The following is a 12,568-nucleotide window of genomic DNA, read 5'->3' on the forward strand; positions in this document are numbered from 1 at the left end:
TAAATGCTAAAAATTAGTAAAATTAGTCTCAGTCAGACTGGAAACATGATAAACAGTCACTATCAGCAGGATACGACATAACAATGGAGAAGGAAATTCTAGTGCTCCAGTAAGGCAGTTAGATCTACTGCTAAATGGGCCAGCTGATAACAAAAATATTGATCCAGACTTGAGAAATTGAGCAGACCGGTGGCTGTGTGAAAGAAAGAGAGAGTGTGTGTGTGAGAGAGAAAAGAACAAACAAGTAAGGAACACAGTATAAAGTATAAAGTATAAAGGACACGCACCCAACTCACAATAGCAAACAAACATGAACAAACATGGTTAAACATATTGTAATAAGCAGAATATGCTTTTAATTATACACTCTATTAATGAGAGAAAGACTTAATAATGAGAGAAAAACTCACCCATAGTAGAGTAATTAAAAATATCCAGAGAGACAGTGCATTTAGATCCACACAGCTCGGTGTTATACAGAGAAATGCCAAACTTGGCCAAGGAAATTTTTTTTCATGCTGAATGGAATAATGAGAAGGGAAATAATGGGAATTCAAGCAGATGAAAACTGAACATAATAGGAATTTAAAACAGCTAGAACAGAATATAACGGAAATTCAGGAAAACCATAAACAGAATATAACGGGAATCTCCAGAAAGGAAAAAGGGGGAAAAAATTAGAAAGGGTGCCTCGGCAGACTATATAAAGAGGGAAGAGTGCTGAATTAGACCAGATCATTCTGGGAAGTCTCAATGAATTGATCTCATGTTGGCTGCTGTTCCCTTTCAAAGGGAACTCCATGTTGCGTTTAGCATAACACTGTGGGAGTGCCCTTGTGCGCGACCGGCATCTGAAGCTTGTGCAAAATCATACCTATTTATAGGCCTGCCGTGATCAGGTGATGTGGCAATTAAGCGCGTTGCGTGATATATATATGGCACCTGTGAACCGCGCCGTCAGCCTTATTATCTTCAGCGAGACTGCATGTCAGTGGTTTGTGTAAAGAAACAAAAAGATGCTTCATTTCCTCTCTGTCTTTTATCAAAATCTCTGGACTTTTCTATCCCTTTAAAAAAAGAAAAGCAAAAAAAGGAATGAGCGAGAGAGAAAAATATTCAGGAAGTGTATTACTTCTTGCTCCTGTTTCATCACGGGGAGTAGTGCACACTTTCTGTGTGAAGTGTCTAGTGATGGAGCATGTGACGGCAGCCCTCGAGAGGTCTGACCGTGCATTGTAACGCCTATATTTGGCAGCTCCGCTCGCGACTCGCTATCTTCTCGGAAGTCGAAGCGAGTTGGGTTTCAGAGCCTCGTGGATCTAGGCCAGCCACTGCCGAGGCAGCTAGCCATCTCAGGTCTGGGGGATCTCTTATGGATCCGGAAGAGGAGCCAGAGACGAGCGCTGTTCTATCTGTTGCTCTGTCTTCTGGGACTGGCTCTCCACTGGATTTTGGAGATCACGTCATGACTCCTCCTTCTGCTATGGAAAGCCAAAGAGAAAAAAAAAACACAAAAACACACACACACACAAATATAATAGTAATAATTTCTCTCTGACTCCGAGGAGCCAGAAGGGTGTACTAAAAACTGAGACTATCATATAAAGAGCTGCTTGACGTGATTACTAAGGCTGGATGAGCTTTTTTCTCCCCAGTGAAAATAAATCCCTCACACTGCAGAAAACTCCCCTTTGTTCCAGAAGTGCATGACAAAATATCAGGCTTCTCGGGGAAAATCATGCATAAGCCGTATTTATAACCCCATTATGTTCAATTATTCAGCCATTTTGGGGAATGAACGGCATGGCTATTTAGCTATGCTGAAGGTGGAGGAGGTGCTTGTGAGCTACCTCTCTCCATCGATGGCAGGTAATTTAGGGGGGCTGGCTTTGCCATCCGAGCCACCGTGTAAGGCCACCGTGGCATTGGTAGGCAAGGTCTATGCAGTAGTAGTCTTGCTTGTGGGTCACTGCAGACAATGACAGTGTTGCAGGTCTACCAAGCAGACCTGCTGAGTGAGCTCGACATATGGCGGCATTCAGCCAGTTCCTTCCCTGTTGTGTCGAGTTCACCCGGGCATCCACAAGTGGAGCCCGGGCCAGCACTACTGCGAGGGAGTCACAGAAGGTGAGTATGGCAGCCGGCCTACCCCCGCAGACAGCCAGGGGAACTGGGCGGGCACAGTCCCGGCCTGCTACTAGGCCTGAACTGAGAATGGTCATAAAGGCCAAGCAGACAAAGAAGAGGGACGTATCAGGCCATGGCCGTGGAGGGACGTATCAGGGGACATGAGGTTGTTAGGGCAGTTAGCCCCCAGTGGTACTGTAGGGCTTCCCCTAGCCAAGGCTGTCCCAAGTTTTCAGTGTTCAATGGTCAGCGAGCTGTCACAGGGCAAAGAAAATCTGATGCTTTCCCTGCAATAGAATGTGGAATAGTTAACGTCACTAAAAGACCGTCTGGCAGAGTGGAAACTACTGCCAAATGTGTATCCATGGGTACTGTCTACCGTAGAAAAGGGTTACCAAGTCCAGTTTAGAGCTTGACCCCCACCGGTACAGAGCTGTGCTCAGCACAGTAGTCAGCACAGACCAGAGCCCGACGTTAGCTCAGGAAGTAAGGTCCCTCTTGGACAAAGGGGCCATAGAACATGTACCCCGTTCCCTGAGGGAGGGAGGTTTTTACAGCCATTATTTCCTGGTCCACAAAAAATAGATGTGTATGTATGCAGCAAATTTTAGATCTGTGTCATCTGCACTGTACTCTTCGGACATACAGGTTCAAGATGCGGACGCCCAAATTTATTGTTCCACAGATTCAGTTTGAGGACTGGTTTGTGATGATAGATCTAAAATGTGTATATTTCCACATAGCCAAGATCGGGTTCTTCCCTTCGGGCTAGCTTTATCCCCTCACACCTTCACAAAGTGCATGGATGTCATTCTGGCTCCACTGTGACTCCAGGGCATCCGTGTACTAAACTACCTGGACGACTGGTTAATTCTAGCACGATCCATTGAACTGGCGGTATTCTCGCGCACATGAAGAGGTTGGGGCTCAGGTTGAACCTCAGAAAAGTATGCGTTCTCCAGTGCAGTGGACAACTTTTCTAGGGGTTATAAGGATTCTGCTATGATGAGGGCGTTTCTATCCCCAACATGCGTAGGGTCAATCCTATCAACATTGAGCAAGATAAAGCTGGATCTTGGAATCCCCTCCAGTCTCTATGGAAGACTATTGGAGCTTATGGCAGCAGCAGCCAACATCAATTGAGAGGTCACCATGTGTTTACAGACAACACAGCGGTGGTCTCATATACTGACCACCATTGAGGATTATGTCTGCGCTCCCTGCTCAGGCAGGCGCAACTAATTCTTCTCTGGGCAAAGGGAAAGTGTTGGCATTGAGTGCAACGTACATTCTGGACAACTGGAATGTGGGGGCAGACATCCTGTTGAGGCAGGGGCTGAGGCCCAGGGATTGGTGGCTCCATCCACAAGGGTGGAGTCCATATGGCAGAGGTTTGGCCAAGCTGGACTGCATGTGTTCGCCTCCGAGGAGACAACACAATGCCTGCTGTGGTTCGCCCTCACTCCTCCTGCACAATTAGGGCTGGACACCATGGTGCACATGTGGCCGATGTCACATCTGTATGCTTTTTCCCCGATCACTCTGCTCCCACAAGTTCTAGCGAGAGTTTGCCAAGACAGTCTACGTCTGCTGCTAGTAGCACCTTATTGGCCAGCTCGAATATGTTACTCAAAGATAATATCCCTGCTAGATGGCACTGCTTGGGATATTCCCATCTGCAAGTATCTACTGTCTCAAGTAGGAGGGCTGATTTATCACCCTCGGCCAGAACTATGGAAACTGTGGGTCTGGCCCCTGAGGGGCACCAGCTCATAGATTCTGGTCTCACAACTGAGGTTGTAGAGACCATGTTGAACCCTAGAGCACCATCCACGAGGAAATTGTATGCGCTCAAGTGGCGACTTTTTGTCTTGTGGTGTGAGGAACGCCAGCTAGACCCAGTTAACTGCGCAACAGCTACAGTCCTGAAGTTCATACAAGGACGTTTCTCAGCGGGGTGGGCTCCTTCTACAATCAGGGTTTACGTGGCCACCATTTCGGCCAGCCACGCCCCTGTTGATGGAGCTTCTGTGGGGCAACAGCCTCTAACTTCGAGGTTTATGCGTGGTGTTAGGTGGCTGAGGCCCATCTGCAGGCTGCGCATACCTTCCTGGGGCCTTTCTGTGGTCCTGGAAGGTCTGTCAGGGGCCCCACTTGAGCCTTTAGAGTCAGCCTCTGAGAAGCTTCTGACTCTAAAGGTAGCTCTTCTGCTGGCCCTGACATCTCTCAAGCGAGTAGGAGATCTACAAGCTCTCTCTGTTGCCCCTTCCTGCCTTGACTTTAACCCTGGATTAGCTAAGGCCTTCCTGTATCCTTACATTCTTAAGGTGCCTACAGCTGCTGCCCAGCCTGTGGTGTTGCAGGCTTTCTGCCCTCCTCTGTTCCTCACACTGGAAGAAGAGATAATGCACCTGCTGTGTCCAGTAAGGGCTCTCTGTACTTAGGTCCACCACTCCGGCCAGTGGTGTAAGTTGGAGCAGCTGCTGGTCTTCTTGGTGGTGACAGTAGAGGTGATGCTGGGTCAAAGCAGTGAATCTCTAATTGGATAGTGGAAGCAATCTCTATCGCTTATGAGGCTTGCTGTCTCGCTACACCTCTGGGCGTAAGGGCTCATTCCACTAGGGGGGTCGCCCCCTCAAAGGCTTTGTCCAACGGGGTATCCTTACAGGATATGTGTGCAGCTGCAGGGTGGTCTACGCCACACACATTCATTCAATATTACAGCCTGAATATTCATTCCGCAGTGTCTTGCAGTGACCCTTGCCCACCAGTGAACCTCGGGCTTAGGTCTTTTTGAACAGGCCGTACCCTCGGTATGACGGAGTGGGTATTCTCGTTCCCATAGTGTTATGCTAAACGCAATGTGGAGTTCCCTTTGAAAGGGAATGTCTGGGTTACGTATGTATCCCTGTTCCCTGAAAAGGGAAGGAGACGTCGCGTAGCTTTGTCATAGCGGGATAGGCCTGTGAATTGCATCTTTGCTTCAGATAATAAGGCTGACGGTGCGATTCACAGGTGCGATATATATATCACGCAACGCGCTTAATTGCCACGTCACCTGATCACGGCAGGCCTATAAATAGGCATGATTTTACACAAGCTTCAGATGCTGGTCACGCGCAAGGGTGCTCCCATAGTGTTATGCTAAACGCAACGTCTCGTTCCCTTCTCAGGGAACAGGGTTACATGCGTAACCCAGACGTTATTGGGCAATAACCGTGATTTTTGCTTCTCTCATTTACAATGTTCTTGACTATTATTCTGTCAAGACTTTTTGTTGAATTGAACAATTTTTGAGAAAGTGACCGTACACCCAGTGTTGCTGAAATGCGACACCAACTCACAGACTTAACAAGGCTTGACCGAAAAAAACTTTGCTGTGAAAAAATTCACAAATCAAATTGGTAAAGATGATAGTTGTTTCAGTTCTAACTTTTTGAGTTAGACACGTAATAAAATAAATAAATAAAAAATCCGGATCACCTGAAATCACAAATCATGAAGAATAACATAAAATTATACCATCTGACGAAAATCGTTATCTTTCATACAGATGGTCATCGGGAAAAGCCAGGGGATTGTGTCTGTCCCTAAATATTCTTTCCCTTCAAAGTGCCTTTTCATTATTTGTGCTATGTGCTCCACAGGATTCTTGTCAAATGGTGAAGCCATCACTACAAACACTAAATCAGTGGTCACCAACCCTGTTCCTAGAGATCTTCCTGCATGTTTCATCTCCATTCACAATCATTAAAGGAAATGGAAAATATGCACCAAGACTGAAGTTTAGCAAGAATCAGATGTGTACATATATTAAACACCCCCCCCCCCCCCCGCCCCCAAACAAACAAAACAAAAAGGCAACACAGCATACCCATCAACAAATGTTGGGGATTTGTTTATTATTATAAAACAGCCCAGTCTAAAGTACAAGCATTAACCATAACAACTTGTTGAATTACACTGAATATTTTCTTTCTTTCTTTCTTTTTTAAAGTGTAGATACCACAGAAATTTTTGCAGATCATGAACAGAAATTTTTACTGCTCATCTGCAAACACAAATATAATTTCAGATTGTATCTCATAGGAATTTGGAGAAACACAAATTTGACTTTATAAAGAATTCATTTAATCACTTGATGGTACTAACACATTGAACTAGTTCCACTGACAAACAATGGTTTGTTGCTGATTCTTCTAGTCAATACTTGTCAACACCAACACTTTTGGATTCCAGTTGCACTGCTACTGTTTTTCCTTAATCGCAATGTCTTGAGACCTTTCACCATGTCAGTTACTGACTACACCAAGAATTACACAGAAGAAGTCTATATGTGAATGCAGAAAATTAATCATTAGTGATATGTTGAACCCCATGGTTTTGTAGGTTTGAAATATTTTGTCAACCAGCTGCTCAGTAGCCCCCAAAATCACCACCTTTGATGCTGATTTTTGTTAATTTTTTTGGTCTTGTCCCTAGATAGCACACGAATGAAACACACGGTGCACTTGGTACAATTTCTCCTGATACTAAGATGAAACCCGTGTCAACATAAAATTGCATTGGATAACAATTGCTTTTTACTCTAGGGATGTTCTAATTTTAAACTAAAATTACGAAAGTTATGTTGATAATTTTAAATTTTGTATTTGCAGTCCAAGATTTTCTTTGGCCTGTCAGGTACAAAATAACTTCACGGTGAATATATCAGGAATGCATTTTGTATATTGGCTGTTGACTTCTCCATTGTTTGGTGAATTGTGGTGTGGCAAAAACTAGTCATACATGGTCTGTTCTTATGTATTGACATCAAATATCTTGATAAACATAACATTTGTTAGGATTTTCTGTAATATTACTCTTTTTAGAGTCTGCCTTGGATATGTAAGTATAAATCATTAATTTTCTGTCTAAAATAGAAAATTGATATATTGTTGTACAATCTGTTCTCTTGATGTGAAAACCTCAGTAAATGAAGTTCAGTCCAGCCAGAAGTGTGCAGATCTCTCTGCTGAAGTGCAGACAATGCCCAATTACCCCCTAAACCAAGGTAAAACACAATCACTTCCTAACATTCACAATTACCCTAAATGCTCTTCACTTTTAGTCATTTCTTTATAATGATGCTCCCTTATCCTATTTTATTATTGGTGTGAATTCTTTATGTTTATTTTTGTAACTTGTGAGCTGCATATTTAAACCTGCTGTTTCTCTGTAGGGTATCGGTGCCCTGCGTGTGAGAAGGGCTGGTTGAAGTTTGAGAACTCCTGCTACTTCATAGCTAGGACTCGTCTAACCTGGCAGCAGAGCAGGGAGGACTGTCAGACACGAGGCGGAGACCTGGCTGTCATTGACAATGAAGGATTGCAGGTTAAGCAATCAATCAATCAATCAATCAATCAATCAACCAGGCAAACTGAAACAGACATCACTATTAAAGCACTCTGCTGTGATAGGATAAACGTGAATATCTTACTGCTACTAATTCTGTCTTTATTACTATAGAAACGTCTAACTGAGATAAGGAGCGTGCTATACTGGATTGGGCTCCATTATTCAGAAAAGCAACAATGGATGTGGATTAACAATACTGCACCAACCCAGAGGTGAGTCATCAGTGATTAGTTTCTCATCACAGGATTGCTGTTTGCTGGATAGTTTTGGTGGGTGGAGTGGTTCTTATATCAGCAAAGCTTCTTGCCCGTGCAACATCCACTACAGTCAGTTTGGCTGCTGTGCTGAGAATGATCCACCACCCAAAATAACACATGGTCATTGGTGGTTGTATAGTAGTCCCATTACAGTGATGTAGGGAGTAGTTAGTGGGGGGATCACAAAATGTGCATAGTAACAGATGGGCAGCATTGAGTATTGCTGTATTTGTCTTTTCACTGATCTACTTATATCACAGTGATTACTGAGCTTACAGTCTTAATGCAATAACTCAATAATGATACAAAAATATCAACATAATAAATTACATACAACAAACAGAACTATAGACAAATAATCTCATAGGCAAACATTTAACAAACCTTCCTTTTTCAGAAACTTTCCTTTATAATATAATAAAATGCATGTTAAAATGCTTTCTATTTTACATGGTTGGAGGTGTAAGGTCTAACACAGCCTCAGCCATCTTTTATCTCTTCCTCTAACCTCTGAAAAGTGTTCAGTGAGTTTAAGGTCAGGGTTCTGAGCAAGTCACTTGAGTTCTTCCACACCAACCTTGGCAAGAAATGTCTTCATGGATCTTGCTTTGTGCACAGGGGCATTGTCATGCTGGAACAGGTTTGGAGACCTTTAGTTCCAGTATAGCGAAATCTTGGTGCTACACCAAACAAAGGCATCCTCTATGATTGTGTGGTTCCTACTTTGTGGCAACAGTTTGGGGAAGGCTCAAGTATGGGTGTGGTGGTCAGATGTTCACATGGATTTGGCCATATATTGTATATCACCCATTTTAAAATGTCATTGCCTCCTAAACTTAGTATCTGGTTGTGCCACCTTTAGCAGTAGCAACTGCATCCAAACACTTCTGATAACTGGAGATCAGTCTTTCACATCACTGAGGAGGTATTTTGGCCCATTATTCATTGTAGAATTGCTTTAATTCAGCCACATTTGAAGTGTTTTGCACATGTACTGCATGTTTAAGGGCCTGCCACAGCATCTCAATGGGGCTCAAGTCAGGAGATTGACTAAGCCACTCCAGAACCTTAATTTTCTTTCTTTTGAGCCAGCCAGGGATGGACTTGCTGTTGTGTTTTGAATTGTTCTCTTGTTGCATAACCCAATTGAGCTTGAGCTTCTGGTCCCGGACTGAGATTCACCTTCAGGATTTTCTGGTAGAGAGCAGAATTCATGGTTCCATTGATTAGTTGCCTAGCCAATGAAGCAGCAAACTATCCCCATACCATCACACTCCCACTACCTTGTTTGACTGTTAGTATGATGTTCTTATTGTGGAATGCTGTGCTAGCTTTATGCCATGTAATGGAACCCATGTCTTGCAAAAGTTCCACATTTGACTCATCAGTTCACCCAACATTATCCCAAAAGTCTTGGGTGTCAAGATGTTTTTTGGCAAATGTGAGATGAGGCTTTATGTTCCTCTTGTTTAGCAGTGGATTTCACCATGCAACTCTCCACTGTATACCATTTTTGCCCAGTCTCTTTCTAATGGTTGAAGTATGAACGTGGACGTTATCTGAGGAAAGTGAGGCCTGCAGGTCCTTAAATATTTGTTTGGGTTTTTGTTGCTTCCTGGATGAGTCGTCATTGCACTCTTGGAGGAATTTTGGAGGAGTACTTCTGGAAATATTCACCACTGTTCCAAATTTTCTTCATTCTGAGATAATGGCTCTCACTGTGGTTTGCTGGAGTAACAGAGCCTTAGAAATGGCTTTGTAACCCTTTCCAGATTGACATATCATAAAAAACATTCATTCTGGAATCTCTTTTCTTCAATGCGTTTTGTGCTGTGTAAAGAAAAAGCCCTGGTCAGTTATTTAGTGCAGTGTTAATATGTTGGTAATATTGTTCTTTTTCAACATACTTCAAAACTGTCTTTACTTTTACAAAATACAAACATCAAGCTTTAGGGTCATTGAGCACTTCATTAGGAAAACTATAAAAAATAGGTAGGGCCTCTCTTTGCTCTCAAAACCATGTTGGCATGATTACATCATGCAATTTCTGCAGATTTTTCAGGTGCTCTTTCATGCCGCGAATCTCCTGTTCTACCACATCCTAAAGGTGTTCGATTGGATATAGGCCACTGAAGAACATTGAGCTTATTATCACATTGTGACATGGTGCATTATCATGCTGGAAGTAGCCGGTGCCCACTGCAGCCTCAGCTTTCTGTTCTTGGCTGACAAAAGTGGAACCCGACATGCTCTTCTGCTGTTGTGGCCCATCCGCCTCAAGGTTCAACGTGTTTGTGCAGTTTGAGATGTTTTTCTGCTCACCACAATTGTACAGAGTGCTTATCTGAGCTACTGTAGCCTTTCTGTCAGTTCAAACCAGTCTGTCCATTGTCCGTTGATCTCTCTCATCAACAAGGTGTTCCGTCCACAGAACTGCTGCTCACTGGATGTTTTTTCTTTATTGCACCATTCTGAGTAAACTCTAGAGACTGTTGTGCATGAAAATCCCAGGAGATGAGCAGTTATAGAAATACTCAAACCAGCCTGTCTACCATCAACAGTCAGTGAGATCACATTTTTTTCAGCATTCTGATGGTTGATGGGAACATTACCTGAAGCTTCTAATCCATGTCTGCATGAATTTATGCATTGCACAGCTGCCATATGATTGGCTGATTAGATAGTTGCATCAATATGTAGGTGTACAGGTGTTCCTAATAAAGTGTTCAGTGAGTGTAGTTAACCCACTGCCTGTGACATGCAGTTTTGTCTTTGCTACGTAAAGGCAACTAGTTTAATAAATACACTATATATGCAATAGACTTGCCAATATGTTTTCTCACGGAATTGTACAAAATATGAACAAAATGTTCACTCTCAAATATTGAAATAGCAGGAAAATACATTGGTGAGAAATAATCTGTTCTAAATTAAACTGTAATAAAGACCTGTGTGTATATAAATCATGAATTAAATATAAGTAGCATAGAAAGGGGAGGAAAATTCACTTCTGACATCTCTCATCAGCAAGGCGATTCTGCCGTCTCTGCTGCTCACTGGATTTTGTGTAAACTCTAGTGACTGTTGTGTGGGAAGTCCGAGAAGATCAGAAGTTTCTGACTTTTTTGACAGTTTAACTGAAGCTCTTCACATGATTTTATACATTGTGCTGCTGCCACATGATTGGGTTACTGGATAATTTTATAAAGAAGCAGGGGTAAAGGTATTCCTTTTAAAGTGTATGTGTAACTAAACAAGTTATTTTTTTTATTGGCAGCTACTGGGCCCATGGCCAGCCACGACTAAACTCTCAAGGCTCCTGTGCACTGCTAAAGGCAGAGAGGTCACAAACGAACAACTGGATTTCAAACCGCTGTGGGGTGTTGTCACAGTACATCTGCCAGAGAGATTAAAAGTGGAGAATAAAATCATATTTTTACTCTTTTACAAATGCAGTTCATAAATGGTAAAAAATACAGAATCAGTACATGAAACAATCCTGTTCTGTGATGCACAATCAAGTAGACATGCTATGTATTTTACAAAATTGAGAAAATGACAAAAGTGACTCTGTGCTTATATTACTTGTAAATTGTAATGCTTTTAACTGCACTGATACTTTGCACTATTTAAATAACTTTGCAGAATGTATTTTAAAATATATATTATAAATATATACCTATACCTATACTTTAAAGTAAGTAGCGAGATGATGTTTTTATAGTGATTCAATTAAAAAAATTCCATTTAGAAAACTTTCACCATAAAGTAGTATTCACTCAATAAAATAATGAATTGAAGTTGTACAGAACCACGTTTCATCTCTCAAACAGGTTTCATCTCTTGAGCATCTGAATGCTCTATGTTCTTTGTGTCTAAAATGAGAAGGCTGTGGCATGTAATCTGCCAGTAAAGCACTTCAGCATCTTGCATGCTTTTCATATCTGCTGGGTCTTGGGCCTTGGGCCTTGGTCGCTTCTCTCACTTCCCTCTTTCTTGTCGGAGTCAACATATTTTGTGAACACAGCATACTGTCTGATCTTCTGCATAAACTGGTCATTGCAGTCCTCCACTATGAAATAAATAGAGTGTGTTAAATGAGGGTTAAAACTATGATTATGATTAAATATTGTAATATCATGATGGTGATCAATTTGGTCATGATTATAATATTATTGGCCATCATGCTTGTGTTCCTTACCAGAGATACCAGCGGTCTCCCAGGCCATAGTGCAAACCACACATACCCAGCCTTGGTTACAAACGGGGCGGCGGGGGCGCATCAGTTAGGGGACGACGACGACGACGACTGACTCCTATTGGTCAGTGGTGTAATTGCAGGGGTTTCCAAAATGTTTAAATAATTATATATATATATGTATGTATGTTAAATGTATCAAAACATATTCAAATGAGATGTTTTAAAATTAATCAATTTGGTTATTCACAAAATCACGTTAGCTGAGCTGACGATCATTCATTAATGGATTTATTTTAAATTTATTTACAAATGATAATTTGCAAAAAGCTATGAGTGGTAGAGAAGTTCAAGTGTTGCATTGATGGATAAAATAAACAAAGGATAATTCAGAGAGTCAAATTAAATGTCACACTAACAATAAAATGTAAAAAAATAAACTCTTGAAATGTTTTAATTCAATTTTAAATCTTCAATGTTAATATTATTAATGTTAAATATTAATAAAATAACATAACACATATAGAAATGACTCTTTAATATATAGCCTATAATTGTTGTGGAGTGAGGGGGTCCTTTGGATGGTTCG

General features: G+C 41.9%; 1 protein-coding gene across 4 annotated transcripts in view; it reads left to right on the forward strand.

The window, feature by feature from the left end:
• Positions 1-11,913, forward strand: part of LOC128608191 (killer cell lectin-like receptor subfamily B member 1B allele B) — a 38,655-nt gene extending 26,742 nt beyond the window's left edge. The window contains exons 7-10 of one of the 4 annotated variants that reach the window (XM_053625754.1): positions 7,100-7,180; positions 7,349-7,500; positions 7,636-7,736; positions 11,059-11,913. In XM_053625754.1, coding sequence (XP_053481729.1) covers positions 7,100-7,180; positions 7,349-7,500; positions 7,636-7,736; positions 11,059-11,194 — 470 coding nt within the window. In that variant the 3' untranslated portion in view covers positions 11,195-11,913. The remainder of the gene's footprint in view (positions 1-7,099; positions 7,181-7,348; positions 7,501-7,635; positions 7,737-11,058) is intronic. The other 3 variants (XM_053625745.1, XM_053625764.1, XM_053625736.1) reach the window with 3 other exon arrangements.
• Positions 11,914-12,568: the final 655 nt, after the last annotated feature.

This window comes from Ictalurus furcatus, chromosome 1 (assembly GCF_023375685.1).
Source record: "Ictalurus furcatus strain D&B chromosome 1, Billie_1.0, whole genome shotgun sequence".
In the NCBI taxonomy this organism is placed as follows: domain Eukaryota; kingdom Metazoa; phylum Chordata; class Actinopteri; order Siluriformes; family Ictaluridae; genus Ictalurus; species Ictalurus furcatus.